Here is a 25,154-nt window from a genome sequence, read left to right as displayed (position 1 = left end):
AGCAAATTTGGAAATGTTACATTTAGTCCCCTCATCCAAATCATTGATATAGATTGTGAATAGCTGGGGCCCAAGCACCGATCCTTGCAGTACCCCACTAGTCACAGCCTGCCATCCTGAAAAAGACCTGTTTATCCCTACTCACAGAAACAGAATCACAGAAACCCCACAGTGCAGATAGAGGCCATTTCGGCCCATCGCGCCTGCACCGACACATATCCCACCCGATCCCTGTAACCCCTACACCAACACATATCCCACACTATCCCCGTAACCCCATGTATTTAATCCCCCCAACACTAAGGGTCAATTTATCATAGCCAATCAACCTAACCTACTCTTTGCTTTCTGTCTGTTAACCAATTCTCAATCCATGCTAGTATATTACCCCCAATTCCATGTGCCCTAATTTTGTTCACCAACCTCTTGTGTGGGACCTTATCAAAGGCCTTCTGAAAATCCAGATACACCACATCTACCGGTTCCCCTTTGTCTACTCCACTAGTTACATCCTCAAAGAACTCCAATAAGTTTGTCAAACTGGATTTCCCTTTCATAAATCCATGTTGACTCTGCCCAATCTTACTATTAGTTTCTAAGTGCCCAGTTATTGCATCCTTTATAATAGATTCCAGCATTTTCTCAACTACTGATGTGAGGCTAACAGGCCTGTAGTTCCTCGTTTTCTCTCTCCCTCCTTTCTTAAATAGTGGGGTTACATTTGCTATCCTCCAATCTGCAGGAACCATTCCAGAATCTATAGAATTTTGGAAGATGACAACCAATGTGTCCACTATCCCAATGGCCACCTCTTTCAAAACCCTAGGATGTAGGTCATCCGGTCCTTGGGATTTATCGACTTTTAGTTCCATTAATTTTGCTAGTACTGTTTTTTTACTCATAATTTCTTTAAATTCTTCATTCTCGTCACACCCTTGGTTTTCTCTTATTTCTGAGAGGTTTTTTGTGTCTTCCTCTGTGAAGACAGAAACAAAGTATTTATTTAATTTCTCCGCCATTTCCTCATTCCCCATTATAAATTCTCCCGTCTCTGACTAATTTCTCCCCCTCACCCTGGTCATTCTCCCTGGTATGGCCCCCGCATCTCCACTCCCTTAAGTCTAATGGATGTAGACTTCAACATTTATGGTAGAAAACTGGTTTAGTAATTCATTGCCAGATCTGGCTGGACCACATAAAGCACTGGGTCCTGCTCTCTGCCAAAACTTCATTACTCCAGGACCATCCTGGAATGCAAAGATAACCCTTCTCCCCTGCCCTCTCCACCCTCACCTCCAACAAAAATTGCGAGGAACTCATGGACTTCTTTGTCACTAAGATTGAGACCATCTGTTCAGCTGCCTCTGCTGCTTCCCTCCCTTTCCCTAGTCCACCAAGCCAAATTTCCCCCAAGCTTCCCCCCGTCCTAGCCCTGAACCTGCACCTTTCTCTAGTTTCTCTCCGATCTTCCCTCATGCCCTCTCTAAGCTCATTTTGACCTTGAGACCCACCTCCTGCTCCCTCGACCCTATTCCCACCAAACTGCTGACCATCCAACTTCTCTTCCTGACCTGCATGGTAGCTGATATTGTTAATGATATTGTTATTGCTAAACCTCCTCAGGTACTGTCCCCCTCCCCTTTAATTCTGCTGTCATCACCCCCCTCCTCAAAAACCCCATCCTTGACCTCACTGTCCTTGTAAACTACTGCCCCATCTCCAACCTCCCTTTCCTCTCCAAATTCCTCAAACATGCTGTCACCTCCCAAGTCCGTGCTCATCTTTCCCGCAACTTCATGTTTGAATCCCTACAATCAAGTTTCCACCTCGGCCACAGCACTGAAACCGCCCTTATCAAAGTCACAAATTACATCCTATGTGACTGTGATGAACTATTCCTCCCCATTCTTCTCCACCTGTCTGCAGCCTTTGACACGATTAACCATACCATCCTCTTCCAACGTCATTGTGCAGCTGGGTGGGACTGCCCTCGCCTGCTTTCATTGCTGTTTATCCAGTCGTATCCAGAGAATCTCCTGCAATATCTTCTCTTCCCACTCCCGCATCATTACCTCTGGAGTCCCCCTTGGCCCCTTGGCCCCCTTCTATTTCTCATCTACATGCTGCCCATTGGCGACATCATCTGAAAACACAGTGTCACATTCCACATGTATGTTTACGACACCCAGCTGTACCTCGCCACCATGAGATGAATATTTCTCTTTTTCTAGAGAGCCTCAGTGCACTGCAAACTTCGAAATGTTGCTTATATCTCCAGTAGGAGCCTGAGGCAGACACATAAAAATTAAGAGCCATGGTCACCTTGACAGCCACAGGCCTTGCCGTGCTTCGAGGTTGCAGTTGTGGATGCAGCAGTTGGCAGATTTCACTCACAAACTCTTTTGTGAAGTGAAGATGCCTCATGCACTGGTTGTTGCTGAAGTTGAAGTAAGAGAATAGCTCCCTGAAGACCCTCGGCATATAGGCCTCCTGCAGAGTGCCCTTCTCCCCCTCATTCTATTCCCTTTTCTAGCATCTTGTCCTGCTCTGCATGGCCCCCTTCATTATCCTGGTCATGTTTAATTCCCAGAGGAAGCCCTACCAGGTCACCCATGTCTGGAAACAACTTCTTTCAGCACAATATTTAATATGAGAATCAAAGTACTGCAAGACCAGCTAGACTACTCCCTACAGAGCAGTCAAACTTTAGCCAAGTTTAGGAAACCTCCAAAAAGGTGTAAATGTGCACCAGCAGCCAGAGAAATAATCCAGCAACTAACCTGTAAGTACTTCATGATCCCTTTAAATAGCGCCGGTGGGGGTCTTTCATTCTGTTTAACGTCATGTTCAGTTGTGCGAGATTAAGACTGGCTGGAGTGTGGAGTTCAAAAATGGCAGTGGTGGCCTCAGAGCGGCGGTGGGAGGAGTCCGAGCGGCAGCGACCTATAAAAGGTAAGCCCGAGCGCAGGTAGGCCTCAGAGCGGCGGCGGGAGGAGTCCGAGCGGCAGCGACCTATAAAAGGTAAGCCCGAGCGCGGGTAGACCTCAGAGCGGCGGCGGGAAGAGTCCGAGCGGCAGCAACCTATAAAAGGTAAGCCCGAGCGCGGGTAGGCCTCAGAGCGGCGGCGGGAGGAGTCCGAGCGGCAGCGACCTATAAAAGGTAAGCCCGAGCGCGGGTAGGCCTCAGAGCGGCGGCGGGAGGAGTCCGAGCGGCAGCGACCTATAAAAAGTAAGCCCGAGCGCAAGTAGGCCTCAGAGCGGCGGCGGGAGGAGTCCGAGCGGCAGCGACCTATAAAAAGTAAGCCCGAGCGCAAGTAGGCCTCAGAGCGCCGGCGGGAGGAGTCCGAGCGGCAGCGATCTATAAAAGGTAAGCCCGAGTGCGGGTAGGCCCCAGAGCGGCGGCGGGAGGAGTCCGAGCACAGCAACCTATAAAAGGTAAGCCCGAGCGCGGGTAGGCCTCAGAGTGGCGGCGGGAGGAGTCCGAGCGGCAGCGACCTATAAAAGGTAAGCCCGAGCGCGGGTAGGCATACCAATCTCCAATCTGACGGAGAGAAGTAAAAAGTAATCGAGGTGTGACGTCACCACGAAGCAGGTGAGTGATTGGTTGGGAGTATTTCTCTCTTTTTAAAAAAAACTTTAACTCTTTAAAAATAATATTAATAAATTTAATTACATAGAATGGGAGAGCAGGTGATGTGTTTCTGCTGCAATATGTGGGAGCTGGTGGACACCATTGATGCTCACGGTGATCACATTTGCAGTAAGTGTTGGCTGCTGGAGGAACTCCGGCTCCGTGTTGATGAGCTGGAGTCCAAGCTTCAAACACTGCGACACATCAGAGAGGGGGAGAGTTACCTGGACTCTGTGTTCCAGGAAGTAGTCACACCAATTAGATTAACTAATTCAGATGTAGTCCGTGGTCAGGGACAGGAGGGAGTGACTATGAGTGAGGCAGGTACGGGGATCCAGGAGGTAGTGTTGGAGGAGCCGCAGCCCTTGCTCTTGTCCAACAGGTTCGAGGCTCTTACTCCCTGTGGGGACGGGAACGGGGACTGCAGGGAGGATGAGCAACCTGGCCACAGCACCGTGGAACAGGGAGCCATTCAAGTGGGGGGAGTAAAAAGAAATGTTGTAGTGGTAGGGGATAGTATCATTAGGAGGATAGATAGGGTTCTTTGCAGCCGAGAGCGAGAGTCCCAAAAGCTGTGTTGCCTGCCCGATGCCAGGGTTAAGGACATCTCCTCTGGGCTGGAGAGAAACTTGGAGTGGGAGGGGGAGGATCCAGTTGTCGCGGTCCATGTTGGTACCAATGACATAGATAGGACAAGGAAAGAGGTTCTGCTGAGGGAGTATGAGCAGCTAGGGGCCAAATTAAAAAACAGAACCACTGGGGTAATAATCTCTGGATTATTACCTGAGCCACGAGCAAATTTGGCAAGGGTAAATAAAATCAGAGTTAAATGCATGGCTCAGACTGGTGTGGGAGAAATGGGTTTTGCTTCTTGGGACACTGGCACCAGTACTGGGACAGGAGAGAGATGTTCCGTTGGGACGGGCTTCACTTGGCCAGTGCTGGGACTAGAATCCTGGCAAATCGGCTGTAGAGAGGGCTTTAAACTAATTAGTGGGGGGGAGGTTTCAAGAGAGCAAAAAATAAAAATGTCAGCGGAGAAGGCAATAGAGCAAGGTAGCAGTGGGGGAATTAAAAACCAGAGCGCGACAGGAAGGGACAGAATGTATAAAGATAAAGGTAAAGTAGTAAAGGGGGTAAAAGCAGGAATAAATTGTCACAAAACATATTTAAAAGTTCTTTATCTGAATGCACGCAGCATTCGTAATGAAATAGACGAGTTGACGGTACAAATAACTACACATGGGTATGATCTGGTAGCTGTTAAGCCTGTGTGTTATATTGAGAATTACTACACAGACCACAAGAGTAAACTTTAACAGGTCTTTACTAGTCGAAGGTCAGGGCGGAACTGCCCAATAAATCATTACACAGCACTTATATACCGGTGTGGTCACCACCAGTATTACAGTATACAGCAGCCAAGATAAAGTAGTGCAACCCTTAAAATAGTTCTCTTAAAGGTGGAACGGTTACATACACTACAATCCTCCCTTTTTAGCTTAACAGTATCTATTCCCCATTAAACATAACATCATAACATATGTACACAACTTCTTGTAAAAACAGTTCACAGATTCAGTCTCTCTGGAGGCTTCCTGACTCGGTCCGGATACCGCCTCGGTGGTGTAGTAGTTTCCGGTGGTGTAGTAAGTTCTTTTGGCAAGGTCGATTCGGCTTGAATGCCAGTGTCGGGTTCATCTGGTTCCAGTGTCACCGGATCGGAGGTAGATACTATGGGTATCTCTGCTTCATCATTAGGCGTATAGCGTGGTGGTGTAGGTTGTCCCTTTCCGGATGACGCTATGATCTGGTCAGCATGGCGCCTTATTATGCTTTCACCAATGTCCACGGTATACATCAGCGGTCCGAGTCGTGTGCAAATAGTTCCAGGCTGCCATTTCTCGGTACGGTAGTCCCGGGCCAAAACTTGTTGACCTATCTGGAAGGTCCTAGTTGGCCTTTCATTCATGCCTTGAAATTGCCGGTTCTCTACGTCCCTTCTGATGTTTGCCTTGATCAAATCCAGCCGGCATCTTAGTCTTCTATTGAAAAACATCATGGTGGGAGTTTGGTTTGTGACCGCATGTGTTGCATTCCTGTACGCCAACAAGAAACTATCTACCTTATGTTGTAGATTTATGTCTTCATTACCCATGGCCTTTATGGCCGCCTTGAAGGTCTGGACAAACCTTTCAGCTAATCCATTGGTGGCGGGATGGTATGGGGCGGACGTGTAGTGCTTAACCCCATTGTTTTTTAAGAACTTCCTGAATTCTTCGGACAGAAATTGCGGTCCATTATCAGAACAGATCTGTTCCGGCAGCCCATTCCTGGCAAATATGGTCCTTAATACTGTGATGGTTTTTTCCGTGGTGGTGGAGGACATCTTTATTACCACCGGCCACTTGGAGTGTGCATCCACCGCGATTAAGAACATTGAGTCCATAAATGGACCAGCAAAGTCGATATGTACCCTTTGCCATGGAGATGAGGGCCACTCCCATGGATGTAGAGGGGCTTGTGGTGGGGCGTTTTGGACCTTCTGGCATCCTAGACAGCTCTTGGTCATTTCTTCAATGTCTCCATCGATACCTGGCCACCACACAAACGCTCTGGCTAGATTCTTCATTTTCACTCCACCCAGATGCCCCTCGTGAAGCTCCTTTAGCACTTTACTCTGGAGTTTGGGTGGAATCACCACTCTGGATCCACACATCAGGGTTCCTCGGCACACTGACAGCTGTTCTCTTCTTTGCGAGAATGCTGGCAACAGTGGTTCGCCATGTGCTGGCCATCCCTTCACCGTTAAATCGTAGACTCGTGAGAGAGTCGGGTCATTTCTCGTTTCCTTTTCAATGGTAGAATTTGTTACTGGTAGACATTCCACTATGGTTGAGTGGAACATCTCCACTGGGCCCACTGTAGGCGCCTCTTCTACCGTTGGCAACGGTAGGCGCGATAAACCGTCAGCATTCCCATGCTGTTTTGATCCTTTGTATTCTATGTCATATTGGTGTGCCCCTAGGAAAAGGGACCACCTCTGTAGCCTTTGCGCTGTCATAATGGAAACGCCCTTTTTAGGGTTGAATATGGATACCAACGGCTGGTGGTCTGTCAGCAGTGTAAACTTCTTGCCCTGCAGGTAATGATTGAACTTCTTTACTCCCCACACAAGGCTGAGAGCCTCCCTATCTATCTGAGCATAGTTGCGCTCAGCGGAGGTCAATGATCTGGATGCAAATGCGACTGGCCTTTCCGAGCCATTCGGCAACTTGTGTGAGAGTACTGCTCCAATACCATAAGGAGAAGCATCACAAGCTAAACGAATAGGTAGCGTTGGGTTGAAGTGAGCCAACACTTCCTCTGAGATGATCAATGCCTTGCTTTTGCGAAAGGCCTTCTTACAGTCCTCGCTCCACTTCCATGGTACTTCTTTCTGCAAAAGAGCATTCAGCGGGTGCAGCACCGTGGATAGATTTGGCAGAAACTTATGGTAATAGTTAATCAACCCTAGGAACGACCTCAACTGGGATACATTTTCCGGAGCAGGAGCCTTCACAACAGCTTCGATCTTGTCAGGTGACTTGTGCAGCCCCTCCTGGTCAATGACATGACCACAGTACGAGATCCGTTTCTGAAAGAACTCACATTTCTGGCGATTAACTCGAAGGCCATATTCCTTCAACCTGGTGAGCACCAGTTTCAAGTTTGCAAGGTGTTCCTCATCGTCCTCTCCCGTAATCAGGATATCGTCCAAGTAACATTGAGTGTTTGGAATTCCCTGTAATACCTGCTCCATGGCCCTCTGCCAAATTGCTGGAGCCGAAGCCACTCCAAAAACCAATCTATTATATCGATACAAGCCTCTGTGCGTGTTGATTGTGAGATACTGGCGCGACTCTTCCTCAACTTCCATCTGTAAGTATGCTTGCGCCAGGTCTATCTTGGTGAAGTGTTTCCCGCCAGACAATGAAGCAAAGATATCCTCAATCCGCGGAAGCGGATATTGCACCGTGTGAAGCACCGGATTAACTGTGATCTTGAAGTCTCCACAGATGCGGACCTTCCCCGGTTCCCCTGGCTTGTTACTCGATGAACGCTTCATGACGGGAACAATGGGCGTGGCCCACTCACTCCAGTCCACCTTAGACAGTACTCCTGAACGTTCTAGCCCTTCCAGCTCAGCTTCCACAGCAGGTCGTATCGCATAAGGTACCGGTCTGGCTTTGAAAAATTTTGGGTTTGCATGTTCTGCAATCTTGATTTTTGCCTTAATTCCTCTTAGTGTTCCCAGTCCCTGTTGGAACACCTCTTTAGCCTCATCCAATATTCTGGACAATCGTTCAGGTTTGACATTTCTTTTTCCGGAATCTACCGTCATTGCTTTTAGGGAGTGCCAGTCCATATTTATCTTCCTGATCCACTCCCGTCCCAGAAGTGGTGGACCTCCCTCAGGTAGTACATATATGTCCATTACTTGGTGTTCTTTGCCCTTGTGTATCACCTTGACTTTTATCTTTCCGATGGGGTATACTCTTTGCCCCGTGTATGTCTGCAATACTGTCTCCGTATCCCATAGGGGAATATGTGTGAATAACGTTTTGTAATCTTGCTTATTCATGACCGTCAACGCCGATCCGGTGACCAATTCCATCTTCACTTGGACTCCTGCTATCTGCAGTGTGACCCAGATAGTTTGTCGGTCAGCTTCCTTACTCACATTGTGAATTCTCAGACTACCCAGTTCCTTGCTGTTGGAGTCTGAATCCGAATTCTGTTCATCCGAACTCTTCTCAGCCACCTTATGTACCTTTCTGCACTTTTCCTGTGGTGACTTTTTGTTGCTGGTCTTCTTTCCTGACCGGCATACTTTAGTTCTGTGACCAAGCTTGCCACATTTTCTACATTCCTGGTTTTTAAACCAGCATTGGTTCTGATCGTGTGTTGTCTTTCCACAATGATAACATTTCGTTGTACCCAAAGCCATTTGATCTACGCTGAGTACCGCTGCCTTCAGCTGCATTTCTGCAGTGCCTCTCGCTGCGGCTTCATGCGATGCTGCAATAGTGACAGCCTTATCAAATGTAAGATCATTCTCTTCAAGTAGCCGCTTTTGTGTTCCTTCTTTCGACAATCCACACACGAATTTGTCTCTCAGTGCCTCTGTCAGGCTTTCCCCAAACTAACAGTATTTCGCTAGCTTACGCAGTTCAATTAAATACTCCGCGTTGCTTTCCTCTTTCAGTTGCGTTCTCGCATAAAATTTAAATCGTTCCGCTAACATCAGCGGTGTGGGGTTCAAATGATTCTTCAGGACAGCAACAATATTAGCGAAAGTCTGATCCGCCGGTTTAGCTGGTGATAGAAGATGCTTCAATAGCCCGTATGTCTTTGCACCCATTGAGTTTAGTAAGGTTAGTGCTTTATCTTCATCTGATATTTTATTTGCCTTACAATATATCTCTATGCGTTCTACATACGTGGCCCAATCTTCAACATCGGGATCGAAATCGTTGATGTTACCACGCTTAGGCATCCTCGCAATCTTCTTGAGAAACAAAAAAGAAATTTTTCTTTTATTTTTTTTTCAAAATGGCGGTTTCCCGCACTTGTCTTCTTCCCCCGCCTCCGAAAATGGCGGCTTCCCGCATTTGCCTTTCTCCCCCGCTGGCTGTAATGGCGATTGCCGTATTGCTGTGTTCGCCCTCCCCCAGCGGTTTTCAAATCGTGCCTCCCAGCCCCTCTTGCAGTCCGGTCCTTTCCCCCGGCTGCGGCTGAGTTCTCCGCGTTTTTTTTAATTTTCTCCCGCGCCTTACGCTGACCCGGTCGCTGCGCCTCGCGGCCTCGGTAGCTGCCCGGCCTTTTTCACCGGTCGCGGTCGAGCTCTCTCTCGATGCTGTTGCGTCTCCCAGCCCGCTTGCAGCCCGGTCTTTTACACCGGCTGCGTTTGCATTCACCGCGGCTCCCGTGCCTTACGCTGCCCCAGTCTCAGCGCCTCTGGCCCCGACTTCTGTCCGGCTCTTTCCCCCGGCCGTGGTCGAGTTCTCCGCCCTTATATCCTCCGTTTTTTCCTCCCCTACTTCACGCCAACGTGGCCGACTTGCTGCTCATCGCTGATCGGCTTACCCACCACCGTGATAGAAGGGATGATCACTGCCTATTGCTGATGGAAGGCTTCGTGTCAGAATTCTTCCTTTGCTCTGCAGACCCGAGTCTTTTCTCAGCAGGATGATGAGGGCGGATGCCTCCTCTCAACGTCCGTCAAACTGCCTTGGATGTATCTCTGCCGCAGGGTAAGATCGTACTCGTCGCCACTGTTAAGTCTGTGTGTTATATTGAGAATTACTACACAGACCACAAGAGTAAACTTTAACAGGTCTTTACTAGTCAAAGGTCAGGGCGGAACTGCCCAATAAATCATTACACAGCACTTATATACCGGTGTGGTCACCACCGGTATTACAGTATACAGCAGCCAAGATAAAGTAGTGCAACCCTTAAAATAGTTCTCTTAAAGGTGGAACGGTTACATACACTACAGTGGCCATTACAGAAACATGACTGCAAGGTGACCATGACTGGGAACTAAACATCCAGGGGTATTTGACAATTAGGAATGACAGACAGAAAGGAAAGGGAGGTGGGGTGGCTATGTTAATAAAGGATGGAATCACTGCAATAGTGAGAAATGATATTGGGTCAAAGGATCAGGATAGTGAAACGGTTTGGGTGGAGATAAGGAATAATAAGGGGAAAAAGTCACTTGTGGGCGTAGTCTATAGGCCTCCTAACAGTTGCAACTCTGTTGGTCGGAGTATAAATCAGGAAATAGTTGGGGCTTGTAATAAGGGAACAACTATAAACATGGGGGATTTTAACTTTCATATTGACTGGACAAATCAAATTGGGCAGGGCAGCCTTGAGGAAGAGTTCATAGAGTGCATTAGGGACAGGTTCCTTGAGCAGTATGTTACTGAACCAACCAGGGGGCAGGCAATCTTAGACCTGGTCCTGTGTAATGAGACAGGATTAATAAAAAATGTCCTAGTAAAGGATCTCCTTGGAATGAGTGACCATAACATGGTTGAATTCCAAATTCAGTTGGAGGGTGAGAGAGTTGGATCTCAAACCAGTGTACTAAGCTTAAATAAAGGAGACTATGAAGGTATGAGAGCAGAGTTGACTAAAGTGGACTGGGAAAATAGATTAAAGTGTAAGACGGTACAAGAGCAGTGGTGTACATTCAAGGAGATATTTCACAACTTTCAAGAAAAATATATTCCATTGAGGAAAAAGGGGCGTAAAAGAAAAGACAGCCATCCGTGGCTAAGTAAAGTAATAAAGGATAGTATCCGACTGATACAAGGGCATATAAAGTAACCAAATCTAGTGGGAGGATAGAAGATTGGGAAGCATTTAAAAGCCAGCAAACAATAACTAAAAGATTAATTAAGAAAGGGAAGATAGATTATGAAAGTAAACTAGCAAAAAATATAAAAACAGATAGCAAGAGTTTCTACAGTTATATAAAAAGAAAAAGGGTGGCAAAAGTGAATGATGGTCCCTTAGAGGACGAGACCAGGAAATTAGTGGTGGGGAACATGGAGATGGCAAAAACGCTGAACAAATATTTTGTATCAGTCTTTACAGTAGAGGACATTAAAAATATCCCAACACTGGACAAACAGGGGGCTATGGGGGGGAGGAGCTAAACACGATTAAAATCACTAAGGAGGTGGTACTTGGCAAGATAATGGGACTAAAGGTGGATAAATCCCCTGGACCTGATGGCTTACATCCTAGGGTCTTGAGAGAAGTGGCGGTGGGGATTGCGGATGCATTAGTGGTAATTTTCCGGAACTCCCTGGATTCAGGAAAGGTCCCAGCAGATTGGAAAACTGCTAATGTAATGCCCTTATTTAAAAAGGGAAGTAGACAAAAGGCTGGAAATTATAGACCAGTTAGCCTAACATCTATGGTTGGTAAAATGTTGGAGTCCATTATTAAGGAAGCAGTAACAGGACATTTGGATAAGCATAATTTAATCGGACAGAGTCAGCATGGTTTTATGAAGGGGAAGTCATGTTTGACAAATTTGCTTGAATTCTTTGAGGACGTAACAAACAGGGTGGATAAAGGGGAACCTGTGGATGTGGTGTATTTGGACTTCCAAAAGGCATTTGACAAGGTGCCACACAAAAGATTACTGCACAAGATAAAAAATCACGGGATTGGGGGTAATATACTGGCATGGGTGGAAGATTGGCTCTCTAACAGAAAACAGAGAGTTGGGATAAATGGTTCATTCTCGGGTTGGCAATCTGTGACTAGTGGTGTCATAATCAACTTTATTGTCATTGTTAGTGCACAAGTGCAGTACAACGAAATGTAGTCTTGCGGCTCCCGAGAGTGTACATTTAGATTGCAGGGGTCAGTGCTGGGACCCCAACTCTTTACAATCTATATTAACGATTTGGAGGAAGGGACCGAGTGCAACATATCCAAGTTTTTCCGACGATACAAAGATGGGAGGGAAAGCAGTGAGTGAGGAGGACATAAAAAACCTGCAAAAGGACATAGACAGACTAAGTGAGTGGGCAGAAATTTGGCAGATGGAGTATAATGTTGGAAAGTGTGAGGTTATGCACTTTGGCAGAAAAAATCAAAGAGCAAGTTATTATCTAAATGGAGAGAAACTGCAAAGTGCTACAGGAGAAAGGGATCTGGGGGTCCTGGTGCATGAAACACAGAAGGTTAGTATGCAAATGCAGCAGGTGATCAGGAAGGCCAATGGAATCTTGGCTTTTATTGCAAAAGGGATGGAGTATAAAAGCAGGGAAGTCCTGCTTCAGTTATACAGGGTACTGGTGAGGCCACACCTGGAATACTGCGTACAGTTTTGGTTTCTATATTTAAGAAAAGATATACTTGCTCTCGAGGCAGTTCAGAGAAGGTTCACTCGGTTGATTCCGGAGATGAGGGGGTTGACTTATGAGGAAAGGTTGAGTAGGTTGGGCCTCTACTCATCGGAATTCAGAAGAATGAGAGGCGATCTTATCGAAACATATAAGATTGTGAGGGGGCTTGATTGGGTGGATGCGGGGAGGATGTTTCCACTGATGGGTGAGACTGGAACTAGGGGGCATAATCTTAGAATAAGGGGCTGGCCTTTCAAAACTGAGATGAGGAGAAACTTCTTCACTCAGAGGGTAGTACATCTATGGAATTTGCTACCTCAGAGAGCTGTGGAAGCTGCGACATTAAATAAATTTAAAACGGAGATAGACAATTTCCTAGCTGATAAGGGAATTAGGGATTACGGGGAGCGGGCAGGGAAGTGGACGTGAGTCTAGGTTCGGATCAGCCATGATCCTATTGAATGGCGGAGCAGGCCCGAGGGGCCGTATGGCTTACTCCTGCTCCTACTTCTTATGTTCTTATGTAAATCAGCATTGCACACTGATTTGTGTTATCATCTCGCTGCTCTGCATGTTGCCGGTGGTCATTAGGTGCACGTGCAACCCCTTTACCAAGGTGGCGTCCTGTGCACTTCCCGTCGGAAGTCTCAGACCCCATTTTAGAGTCTTATCTGGCCGCGTAGTGCCTAAAAACAGACGCGACACAACCCAACTTAGCCCCCACTCGTTTCTTTAATCTTTAATCCCCTTCTCCATTAATGTATTTTCTCTCTCTTTTTCTCCCTTCTCTCTCTCCTCTTTCCCTTTCCTTTTTCTCTTCATCCCCTTCCCTCTGGTCTAATTATATCCTCACCTCCAACCTTGCTTGGCTTGAGTACCACACGGTCTTAACTTCCTGTGTGCATAACCAAGGGAAAATGAACTGGTAGTTTGGCTGGAGCACCTACTACCAGGTAATCCAATAGTTCGTGTTGTTTCTAATTCAAAATATAATAGCAAGTACAATTTTTTGGCTAACTCTGGTAATTGTAGAAATTTCATTGAGCAACTGTCGAGCTATGAGGTATTTTAAGCCCTTCATTTGAAAAATTCTAAATTCGATTTTGTGGCTTCTCAATCACAGGATAAAGAATCAGATTCAAATCCAAAGAAACCGAAGACCAAGCCAGTCATCCAGGATGCTGATGTGGCAAAGCATGCGAAAAATAACCAGGTATCTGAGAAATATTTCACAACTTAGAATTTCCCCTCAAACTTTAATCAAATGTGAAAGCATTTTATTTACAGATCAGGAGAGATTTGATAATGGAACATTCACTAGCATGGCAATAATTAGCCAACACTGAATTTTCTAATCCCAGTTGGAATTTATGGTGTATGAGGTATCATTGTGAGCCAGGTCCACCAAAAAGGTTAAAGCTCACTCTAGTGATCACTTCATGAGCCAACATGTTAAGTTATCCTCTGAAGGCTGCCTGCAACATCACATTTAGAGCATTATTGTCTTGCCATGACAGACAAGATTTTTTCATTTTGAGGAGTGGGAAATGCAGCAGGGAGCAATTCTGCCAGCATCCCCAGCCTCTCTAGCACCTATGGCATTTTCTGACAGAAGTGATGGTAGATGTTGAATATACTTAGTAGGTATGCAGCTATTCTCCTCCCCTCCACCTGCTTGATCAGAAAAACCTAGATTGACAACTACAAACGACATACTTCAGTATTGCTGACCTGAAGATGTAGACTCTTGGCCCCCCATCACAGTATTTTTATTACTTTTGTACTTTAGCATATTGCAAATATCCTACAATGGCTTGTCTTCACGTCCCTCAGCACGGTCAGATATGGCCCCAAATTTCATTTTTGGCTGCCGTCTTTTCCTAATTGGCATGTTGCCTCTCAGCAACATCATTCATATATACGGGATCAGCTCTGACGTGTGTGCCAATGATATCCATCACCACCTCTCCACCACTACCTTTGATTCCATGATCACCACTATGCTGTCTGACTGTTTACCTGACACCAAATCATGAATAAGCAAAAAGTTTGTTCAACTCCGTATCTGGAAGACCAAAGTCATCAGCCTCAATATTAACCCCCCACGATGGTCCGTTGGAGGGGGTTAAAGACTTAAATATGGGAAACGCATCCCAACATGACGCACACACAGCTGCCGCCATTTTCACTGCGGCGGATGTTGGGGCATCTGAGTGTCGGACACTTAATTAACATATTCAAATCAGGTTCCCACAGTGCAAATTGGGAGGCTGATTTAAAATACACCACTGTGTGGGTTTCCCAGGGATCGGGAAATCCGGCAGTGAAAGGGAGGCGGGAGCTGCCGGCTCCACAAGTTAAACGTCATTCTCAGCACTCTTTGTGGGCCAGGAGGAGCAGAAGTGTTGCCCCCAGGCTTCACAATCACTAGCCTCTTTTCCTCCTTCCACATTGAGCCCTCTCTCCACCCTCCACATCGCGGCCTCTCTCCCTCAATCCACATCACGGTCTCTCTCCTCACTCCACATCACGGTCTCTCTCACCACCCTCCACATCACGGTCTCTCTCTCCTCACTCCACATCACGGTCTCTCTCTCCTCACTCCACATCACGGTCTCTCTCCTCACTCCCCATCACGGTCTCTCTCTCCTCACTCCACATCACGGTCTCTCTCTCCACCCTCCACATCACGGTCTCTCTCTCCGCCCTCCACATCACGGTCTCTCTCTCCACCCTCCACATCACGGTCTCTCTCTCCACCCTCCACATCACGGTCTCTCTCTCTCCTCACTCCACATCACGGTCTCTCTCTCCTCACTCCCCATCACGGTCTCTCTCTCCACCCTCCACATCACGGTCTCTCTCTCTCCTCACTCCACATCACGGTCTCTCTCTCCTCGCTCCACATCACGGTCTCTCTCTCCTCGCTCCACATCACGGTCTCTCTCTCCTCACTCCACATCACGGTCTCTCTCTCCACCCTCCACATCACGGTCTCTCTCTCCACCCTCCACATCACGGTCTCTCTCTCCTCACTCCACATCACGGTCTCTCTCTCCTCACTCCACATCACGGTCTCTCTCTCCTCGCTCCACATCACGGTCTCTCTCTCCTCGCTCCACATCACGGTCTCTCTCTCCTCGCTCTACATCATGGTCTCTCTCTCCTCGCTCCACATCACGGTCTCTCTCTCCTCGCTCCACATCACGGTCTCTCTCTCCTCGCTCCACATCACGGTCTCTCTCTCCTCGCTCCACATCACGGTCTCTCTCTCCTCGCTCCACATCACGGTCTCTCCTCGCTCCACATCACGGCCTCTCTCTCCACCCTCCACATCACGGTCTCTCTCTCCACCCTCCACATCACGGTCTGTCTCTCCACCCTCCACATCACGGTCTCTCTCTCCTCGCTCCACATCACGGTCTCTCTCTCCTCGCTCCACATCACGGTCTCTCTCTCCACCCTCCACATCACGGTCTCTCTCTCCTCACTCCACATCACGGTCTCTCTCTCCTCACTCCACATCACGGCCTCTCTCACCACCCTCCACATCACGGCCTCTCTCACCACCCTCCACATCACGGTCTCTCTCTCCTCACTCCACATCACGGTCTCTCTCTCCTCACTCCCCATCACGGTCTCTCTCTCCTCACTCCACATCACGGTCCCTCTCTCCACCCTCCACATCACGGTCTCTCTCTCCACCCTCCACATCACGGTCTCTCTCTCCTCACTCCACATCACGGTCCCTCTCTCCACCCTCCACATCACGGTCTCTCTCTCCACCCTCCACATCACGGTCTCTCTCTCCTCACTCCACATCACGGTCCCTCTCTCCACCCTCCACATCACGGTCCGTCTCTCCACCCTCCACATCACGGTCTCTCTCTCCTCGCTCCACATCACGGTCTCTCTCTCCTCGCTCCACATCACGGTCTCTCTCTCCTCGCTCCACATCACGGTCTCTCTCTCCTCGCTCCACATCATGGTCTCTCTCTCCTCGCTCCACATCACGGTCTCTCTCTCCTCACTCCCCATCACGGTCTCTCTCTCCTCACTCCACATCACGGTCTCTCTCTCCTCACTCCACATCACGGTCTCTCTCTCCTCACTCCACATCACGGTCTCTCTCTCCTCACTCCACATCACGGTCTCTCTCTCCTCGCTCCACATCACGGTCTCTCTCTCCTCGCTCCACATCACGGTCTCGCTCTCCTCACTCCACATCACGGTCTCTCTCTCCACCCTCCACATCACGGTCTCTCTCTCCTCACTCCACATCGCGGCCTCTTTCCCCAATCCACATCGCGGCCTCTCTCCCTCAATCCACATCACGGTCTCTCTCCTCACTCCACATCGCGGCCTCTCTCTCCCCAATCCACATCACACCCTCTCTCCCCCCCTCCACATCGCGGCCTCTCTCCCCAATCCACATCACACCCTCTCTCCCCCCCTCCACATCGCGGCCTCTCTCCCCAATCCACATCACACCCTCTCTGCCCCCCTCCACATCACGGTCTCTCTCCCCAATCCACAGCACACCCTCTCTCCCCCCCTCCACATTGCGGCCTCTCTCCCCAATCCACATCACACCCTCTCTCCACCCCCCTCCACATCGCGGCCTCTCTCCCCAATCCACATCACACCCTCTCTCCCTCCCCCCCTCCACATCGCGGCCTCTCTCCCCACTTCACATCACAACCGCTTTCTCCCCGCCACATCACGTTCTCGCTCCACTCCACATCATGTCCTCTTTTCCCCCCCTCCATGTCACGGCCTCTCTCCCCACTCCATATCACGCCCTCTTCCCCCCGCCCCCTCCATATCGCAGTTTCTGACAAAACTCTACACTGTAGGCACTGATCCCATGGCTGCTCACTCTGAACTTGACAGTGTGCAACCTCGGTGTCCTGGTTGACACTGAACTAAACTTCAAATTCCATATCCTAGCCACTACCATGAACTCCAATATCAACCTCTGCAATGCTGCCTACTTCACCCTCAATTCACTTCCACTACCACTGAAAACTTGCCTTCATCCACCTCCATTATATTACTCAGACTTTCCTTGTCATCCTCCTGAGTCCACCATTCATAAACTGCAACTTGTCCAAAACCTGTATCTTATTCTGCATTATGTCCAGTTCCTTTATCATCGCTGTCCTTGTCAACCACCATTGGTTCTCAATCTCTCAATGTGTCAAATTCAGGATCCTTGTCTTCATCTACAAGTCACTCCATGGCTTTACTCCTCCTCAGCTCTACAACTTTCTCAAGTCCTACTGCCAGAGTTTACCTTCTACTCTTCCAACTTTGCCCTCCTTTACATAAACATAAGAACATAAGAAATAGGAGCAGGAGTAGGCCAATCGGCCCCTTGAGCCTGCTCCGCCATTCAATAAGATCATGGCTGATCTGATCCTAACCGCCAATCTACTATCACAGAACCATCTCCTGAATCTAACAGAATTAGACACACGAAATAGGAGCAGGATCAGGCTACACGGCCCCTGGGCCCGCTCCGCTACCCACAGGGCCATGACCAATCCGAACCTAGACCCATGTCCAAATTCCTGCCCGCTCCCCGTAACCCTTAATTCCCTTTACTTCTAGGAAACTGTCTATTTCTGTTTTAAATTTATGTAATGATGTAGCTTCTACAGCTTTTTGGGGCAGCATATTCCATGGACCTACCACCCTCTGAGTGAAGTAGTTCCTCCTCATCTCAGTTTTGAAAGAGCAGCTCCTTATTCTAAGACTATGCCCCCTAGTTCTAGTTTCACCCATCATCGGGAACATCCTCCCCGCATCCACCCGATCCAACCCCTTCACAATCTTATATGTTTCAATAAGATCGCCTCTCATTCTTCTGAACTCCAATGAGTAGAGTCCCAATCTACTCAACCTCTCCTCATATGTCCATCCCCTCATCCCCGGGATTAACCGAGTGAACCTTCTTTGTACTGACTCGAGAGCAAGTATGTCTTTTCTTAAGTATGGACACCAAAACTGTATGCAGTATTCCAGGTGCGGTCTCACCAATACCTTGTACAACTGAAGCAATACCTCCCTATTTTTATATTCTATCCCCCTAGCAATGAAAGCCAACATTCCATTGGCCTTCTTAATCACTTGCTGCACCTGTATACTAACCTTTTGAGTTTCGTGCACCAGGACCCCCAGATCCCTTTGTACTTCAGTACTTTCCAGTTTCTTTCCATTAAGATAATAACTTGCTCTACGATTTTTCCTGCCAAAGTGCATAACCTCACACTTTCCAGTATTGTATTCCATCTGCCAAATCTCTGCCCACTTACTTAGCCTGTCTATGTCCCCTTGCAGGTTTTTTATGTCCTCCTCACTCACTACTTTCCTCCCCATCTTAGTATCATCTGCAAACTTTGATATGTTACACTCGGTCCCCTCCTCCAAATCGTTAATATAGATTGTAAAGAGTTGGGGACCCAGCACTGACCCCCTGTGGAACACCACTAGTTACTGATTGCCAGTCTGAGAATGAACCATTTATCCCAACTCTCTGCCTTCTGTTAGATAGCCAATCCTCTACCCATGCCAGAATATTACCCCCAATCCCGTGATTTTTTATCTTAAGCAATAATCTTTTGTGTGGCACCTTGTCAAATGCCTTTTGGAAGTCTAAATACAGTATGTCCACTGGTTCCCCTTTATCCACCCTATATGTTACTTCCTCAAAGAACTCCAGCAAATTTGTCAAACATGACTTCCCCTTCATAAAACCATGCTGACTTTGTCCTATTAAATTATGATTATCCAAATGTCCTGTTACTGTCTCCTTAATAATGGACTCCAAAATTTTACCTACCACAGATGTTAGGCTAACCGGTCTATAGTTTCCAGCCTTCTGTCTACTGCCCTTTTTAAATAAGGGTGTTACATTAGCAGTTTTCCAGTCTGCCGGGACCTTTGCCGAGTCCAGGGAGTTTTGGAAAATTATTACCAATGCATCCACAATCCCTACCGCCACTTCCCTCAAGACCCTCGGATGTAAGCCATCCGGTCCAGGTGATTTATCCGCCTTGAGTCCCATTATTTTACCGAGTACCACTTCCTTAGTGATTTTGATTGTGTTTAGCTCCTCCCCCCCTATAGCCCCCTGTTTGTCCAGTGCTGGGATATTCTTAGTGTCCTCTACTGTAAAGACTGATACAAAATATTCATTCAGTGTTTTTGCCATCTCCATATGTCCCACCATTAATTTCCCGGTCTCATTCTCTAAGGGACCAACATTTACTTTAGCCACCCTTTTTCTTTTTATATAACTATAAAAACTCTTACTATCTGTTTTTATATTTTTTGTTAATTTACTTTCATCATCTATCTTCCCTTTCTTAATTAATCTTTTTGCTATTTTTTGCTGTCTTTTAAAGTTTTCCCAATCCTCTATCCTCCCACTAGATTTGGCTACCTTATATGCCCTTGTTTTTAGTTGAATACTATCCTTAATTTCTTTACTTAGCCACGGATGGCTGTCTTTTCTTTTACACCCTTTTCTTCTCAGTGGAATGCACCCTCTCAGTTCCACATTTGATCATGGACCCTTGCACGCTAACATGTTCTTCCTAAGCCCCTTCGCCATGCTACATTTCTCCTCGGAGTCAGAAGTTGTGGGTTCAACCCCAATTGAGCACATGATCTCGGCTGACAGTTCAGTGCAGTACTTAGGGAGCACTGCATTGTTGGAGGTGCCATCTTGCATATGAGATATTAAACCAAGGCCCTGTGTGCCTTCTCAGGTGGATGTAAAAGATCCCGTGGCATTTTGCAGAAAAGAGCAGGGGAGCTCTTCCAGTGTCATAGCCAACATTTATCACTCAACTAACAACACTCAACTAGAAAGCATTTATGTCATTGCTGTTTGTGGGACCTTGTGTGCAAATTGGCTGCCAACTTTCCCTACATTACAACAGTGACTACACTTCAAAAATACTTCATTGGCTGTAAGCACTTTGGGACGTCCTAACGTTGCTGTATAAATGGAAGTACTTTTATTGTCATTCTACTTTTCTTCAAACGCCTTCTCAAAACCCACTTCTTCACCATGCCTTCAGTCATCTTCCCTATCTCGTCCCTCATCACTGCTCTGTGTAACACTGTCGCCTCTGTGAAGTGCTTTGGAATATTTTATTAATTGAAAGTATTATGAAAATGCAAGCAGACATTTTTGTTGTTAACAGCATGAGTGGCCATTCACAGAGCATGCAGGAACATATGATTCGGAGTAGGTCTTTCAGCCCATCGAGCCTGTTCCGCCATTCATTTGGATCATGGCTGATCTGTACCTCAACTCCGTTTACCCACCTTTGCTCCATATCCCTTGATACCTTTACCTAATAAAAATCTGTCGATCTCAGTCTTGAAAATTTAAATTGACCCAGAATCCACAGATTTTTGGGGGAGAGAATTATAGATTCCCACTACCCATTGCATGAAAAAGTGCTTCCTGATTTCACTCCTGAATGGCCAACTCTAATTTTAAGACGATGCTGTGGCAGAGCCACTAAGGGACTCCGATCAATTGTATATAATTCCCTTTAATAATATGTTAGCTACAGCCTGAGTCTGTATCTTTGTTTTCACTGTTTACATGTACAGAGCGCGATCACTTTAATAGTGCGGGTAAACGCGAGGACGTCACGCCGTTCATCACGAGATCCCCCACCGGCGGGAAAAACGTGATGACGTCATGACGTCAGCCACGGGACCGCCCAAGCAGTCCTCGTGGAGCCTCTGAACTGACTAGACCTATATTCGATGTTCTCCTGTAGTTATTCGTTAAACTCTGTTAGTTTTCATTAAACCTTGTTTATTTGATCGCCTGAGTGGACCTCAGTCTTTTGGATAGGAACTAGACATTCCTACATTGGTGACCCTGACTTTTGCGAATGGTTTTCGCAGAAGTTACTGAACATGGAATCGAACGCCGTTGCTTTGAAGCTACCACAGTTCTGGGAGCAACAGCCAGCCACGTGGTTCATCCAGGCTGAAGCCCAATTCGCAATCAGGACCATCGTTGCAGATCAGACCCGTTACTATTACGTGGTCTCCGCCCTCGACAGCGCCACAGCCTCACAGATTGTCAGCCTGCTTGGTAATCCACCAGAAGATCGCAAATATGAAACGATAAAGGCACGGTTGTTACAGGTCTTCGGGCTCACAAAGTCAGAGCGAGCCCACCGGCTGCTTGCTATGCCCGGCCTCAGGGACTCCAAGCCATCCGAGCTCATGAGCCAAATGCTCACACTATTGGGCTCCGAACCGGAATGCTTCCTCTTCAGGAAGCTATACCTCAGCCAGCTACCGGAGCAAGTTCAGGCTGCCCTAGCCAGGTCGGAAGTCACAGACTGCGCAGAGCTGGCTGCCGAAGTGGACAAGATCTTCGCGGTGACACAGCAGTGCTGCGCTGCCACGAGGTGCCCATCCCCCATGGACGCTGGTCCAGCCCCTCAACCTGCGGGGTTGTGCTTCTACCACGCCCGTTTTGGCGTGAAAGCAAGATGCTGCCGCCCTCCCTGCAGCTTTTCGCTCAAAAAAAAAAAAACAGCAGCAAACCTGTCGAAAGAGGACCGGTTATAACGAGCGCCCTGTGGCTGCGATGGCAATCGGTAATTCAGGAAAATTCCTCTTCATCACCAACTCCCTATCTGGTCGACGTTTCCTTTGCGACACCGGGGTGCAGTGTAGCATCCTACCCGCGTCAAATCTTGATCTACAAGCCGGGGGGGCACGGCCCCTCCCTCCAGGCGGCTAATGGCGGGGCCATTCGGACCTTCGGAAGACGGCGGGTCCAGATGTGCTTCGGCGGCCAGCAGTTTTACTGGGATTTCATCACGGCCAAAGTCTCTCAAGTCATCCTCGGGGTGGATTTTTTGTGCGCCAACGGCCTCCTGGTGGATGTACGGCACCACTGGTTGATCAATGCGACCACTTTTCACTCCATCCCGTGCCACCGCGGTAACACCGTGTTGCGCACTGTCTCCTGTGCGTTCCCACCTCTGGATGACTTCACTTGCCTCCTCGGAGATTTCCCAGACCTGACCAGACCCACTTTCTCTTCCACGGCCACGAAACATGGTGTCGAACATCACATCACCACTACTGGCTCCCCGGTCTATGCACGGGCCCGGCGCCTCGAACCTGGCAAGCTCGCGGCTGCGAAAGCGGAGTTCGACATGATGGAGCAGCTAGGGATTATTCGCCGGTCGAATAGTCCCTGGTCTTCGCCTCTCCACATTGTTCTGAAACCTGGTGGCGGATGGCGGCCTTGCGGCGACTAACGACGCCACTACTCCTGATCGGTACCCGATCCCTCATATTCAGGATTTCCCTGCCCATTTGGCGGGAAATACCATTTTTTCAAAAGTCGACCTTGTCCGTGGCTACCACCAGGTCCCCGTACACCCGCAAGACGTCCCGAAAACTGCAGTCATCACCCCATTCGGCCTGTTTGAATTTCTGCGGATGCCGTTTGGATTGAAGAACGCTGCACAGGCTTTCCAGCGCTTGATGGACTCCGTGCTTCGAGACCTCAAGTTTCTATTCGTCTACCTCAACGACATCCTCATCGCCAGCCCTAATAAAGAGGAGCACATCTGCCATTTGCGCACCCTCTTTAGCCACCTCAGTCAACACGGCTTGATCATCAACCCGGCCAAGTGTCAGTTCGGCCTGCAGCAGATTGATTTCTTAGGCCATCGCATCACATCGGACGGCGCAATTTCCCTGCAAACGAAGGTGGAGGCTGTTACTTCGTTCCCGCGCCTGCAGACCATCAAGGCCCTGCAGGAGTTCCTCGGGATGGTAAATTTTTATCACTGGTTCGTCCCTAATGCAGCTCTGCTCATGCAGCCCCTGTACGAGGCCCTCAAGGGCAAGTCCGGCAAGGATCCGATTAGCTGGACGGTCGACATGGACCGGGCGATCGTTGACACAAAAGACGCCTTAGCCAACGCAACCATGCTGGTGCACCTGCTGCCAGGTGCCACCTTCGCCCTTACCACCGATGCGTCAGACTACGCCATCGGCGCAGTGCAGGAACAGTGGGTGCATGGGACGTGGCAACCACTGGCGTTTTTCAGCCGTCAACTACGGCGAAACGAACGGAAGTACAGCACATTCGACCGGGAGTTGCTGGCCCTTTATCTGGCCATCCGCCATTTCCGGTTCTTGCTCGAGGGACGTCTGTTCACGGCTTTTGTGGACCATAAGCCATTAACGTTCGCTATTGCCAAGACCGCTGAACCATGGTCAGCTTGGCAACATCGTCAGTTGACGTTTATCTCAGAATTCACCACTGACATTCAGCATGTGTCCGGTAAAGACAACCTGGTGGCGGATTGCCTCTCCCGCGCGACCGTTCATGCAGTCCAGCTCGGCATCGACTATGCCATCATAGCTGCGGATCAAGCCTCGGATCAGGAAGTCCAATCTTACAGAACCAACCCCTCTAGCCTCCAAGTGGCCGATGTCAAATTCCATGCCGCGGGAACTATGCTACTCTGCGACGTCTCCGTTGGAGATCCTCGCCCTATCGTGCCAGTCGCCTGGCGCCGAAAAGTTTTTGACACCATACACGGGTTGTCGCACCCTGGCATGAAGGCCTCGCAATGGCTGATGTCGTCCAAATTCATGTGGCGTGGCATGCACATGGATGTTCGCAACTGGGCCAACACCTGCGTGGTCTGCCAAAAGGCCAAGGTGCAGCGTCACGTCAAGGCTCCATTGGCCACTTTCGCTGTTCCGGAACGTAGGTTTAATCATGTGCATGTGGACCTGGTGGGGCCACTTCCGCCTTCGCATGGGTTTACTCATCTTACAATGGTGGACCGCACCACTCGATGGCCAGAGGTGGTTCCTTTGTCATCCACCACTTCCGCAGACGTCACCAGGGCATTCATCTCCTCTTGGGTCGCCCGTTTCTGGGTACCGGCGGACATCTCGTCTGATCGTGGGCTGTAGTTTTCTTCTGAGCTCTGGAACGCTGTGGCTCAGGGGCTCGGCGTCATGCTACATTGCACCACTGCCTACCATCCACAGGCGAACGGCCTGTGCGAACGATTCCACAGGTCGCTCAAAGCCGCACTGCGAGCCAGCCTTCAAGGCGCGGGCTGGGTGGACAGGCTTCCATGGGTCCTTTTGGGTCTTCATACGGTGCCTAAAGAAGATCTTCAATCGTCCTCGGCGGAGCTCGTATATAGCCAGCCGCTATGCGTACCAGGGGATTTCCTTCCATGGTCCGCATCCCAGCAGCTCATCAGCCACCAGGAGGCAGCCAGAAGTTTCGCTCCAGTGCCTATGTCACATCACGGCTTGCAGAGCTCCCACGTCCCAGCTGAACTGAAGAACGCCGACTATGTGTTTATCCGCCACGACGCTCATCGGGATCCACTCAAACCCCCTTCCACTGGTCCTATTCGCGTGATAGAGCCGGGAGACAAAACTATTTCGGTTGACCGGTTGAAGCCGGCTCACTTGGACCTTGACCGCCCAGTCGAGATCGCACAACCGCCAAAATGTGGCTGACCGCCCACAGTCGCCATGCCAGATCAAATGCAACCGCCCACC

At 48.7% G+C, this 25,154-nt stretch overlaps 1 protein-coding gene across 1 annotated transcript in view; it reads left to right on the top strand.

The window, feature by feature from the left end:
• The window catches only part of LOC147115125 (uncharacterized), a 57,193-nt gene that overhangs the window by 13,552 nt on the left and 18,487 nt on the right, over positions 1 to 25,154 (top strand). Inside the window, exon 3 of the mRNA XM_085992130.1 lies at positions 13,675 to 13,764. Coding sequence (XP_085848256.1) covers positions 13,675 to 13,764 — 90 coding nt within the window. The remainder of the gene's footprint in view (positions 1 to 13,674; positions 13,765 to 25,154) is intronic.

Source organism: Somniosus microcephalus, chromosome 7 (assembly GCF_052327205.1).
Source record: "Somniosus microcephalus isolate GS21.2 chromosome 7, FLI_Smic_1.0, whole genome shotgun sequence".
Taxonomy (NCBI): domain Eukaryota; kingdom Metazoa; phylum Chordata; class Chondrichthyes; order Squaliformes; family Somniosidae; genus Somniosus; species Somniosus microcephalus.
This window is presented reverse-complemented; position numbering and strand designations above follow the sequence as displayed.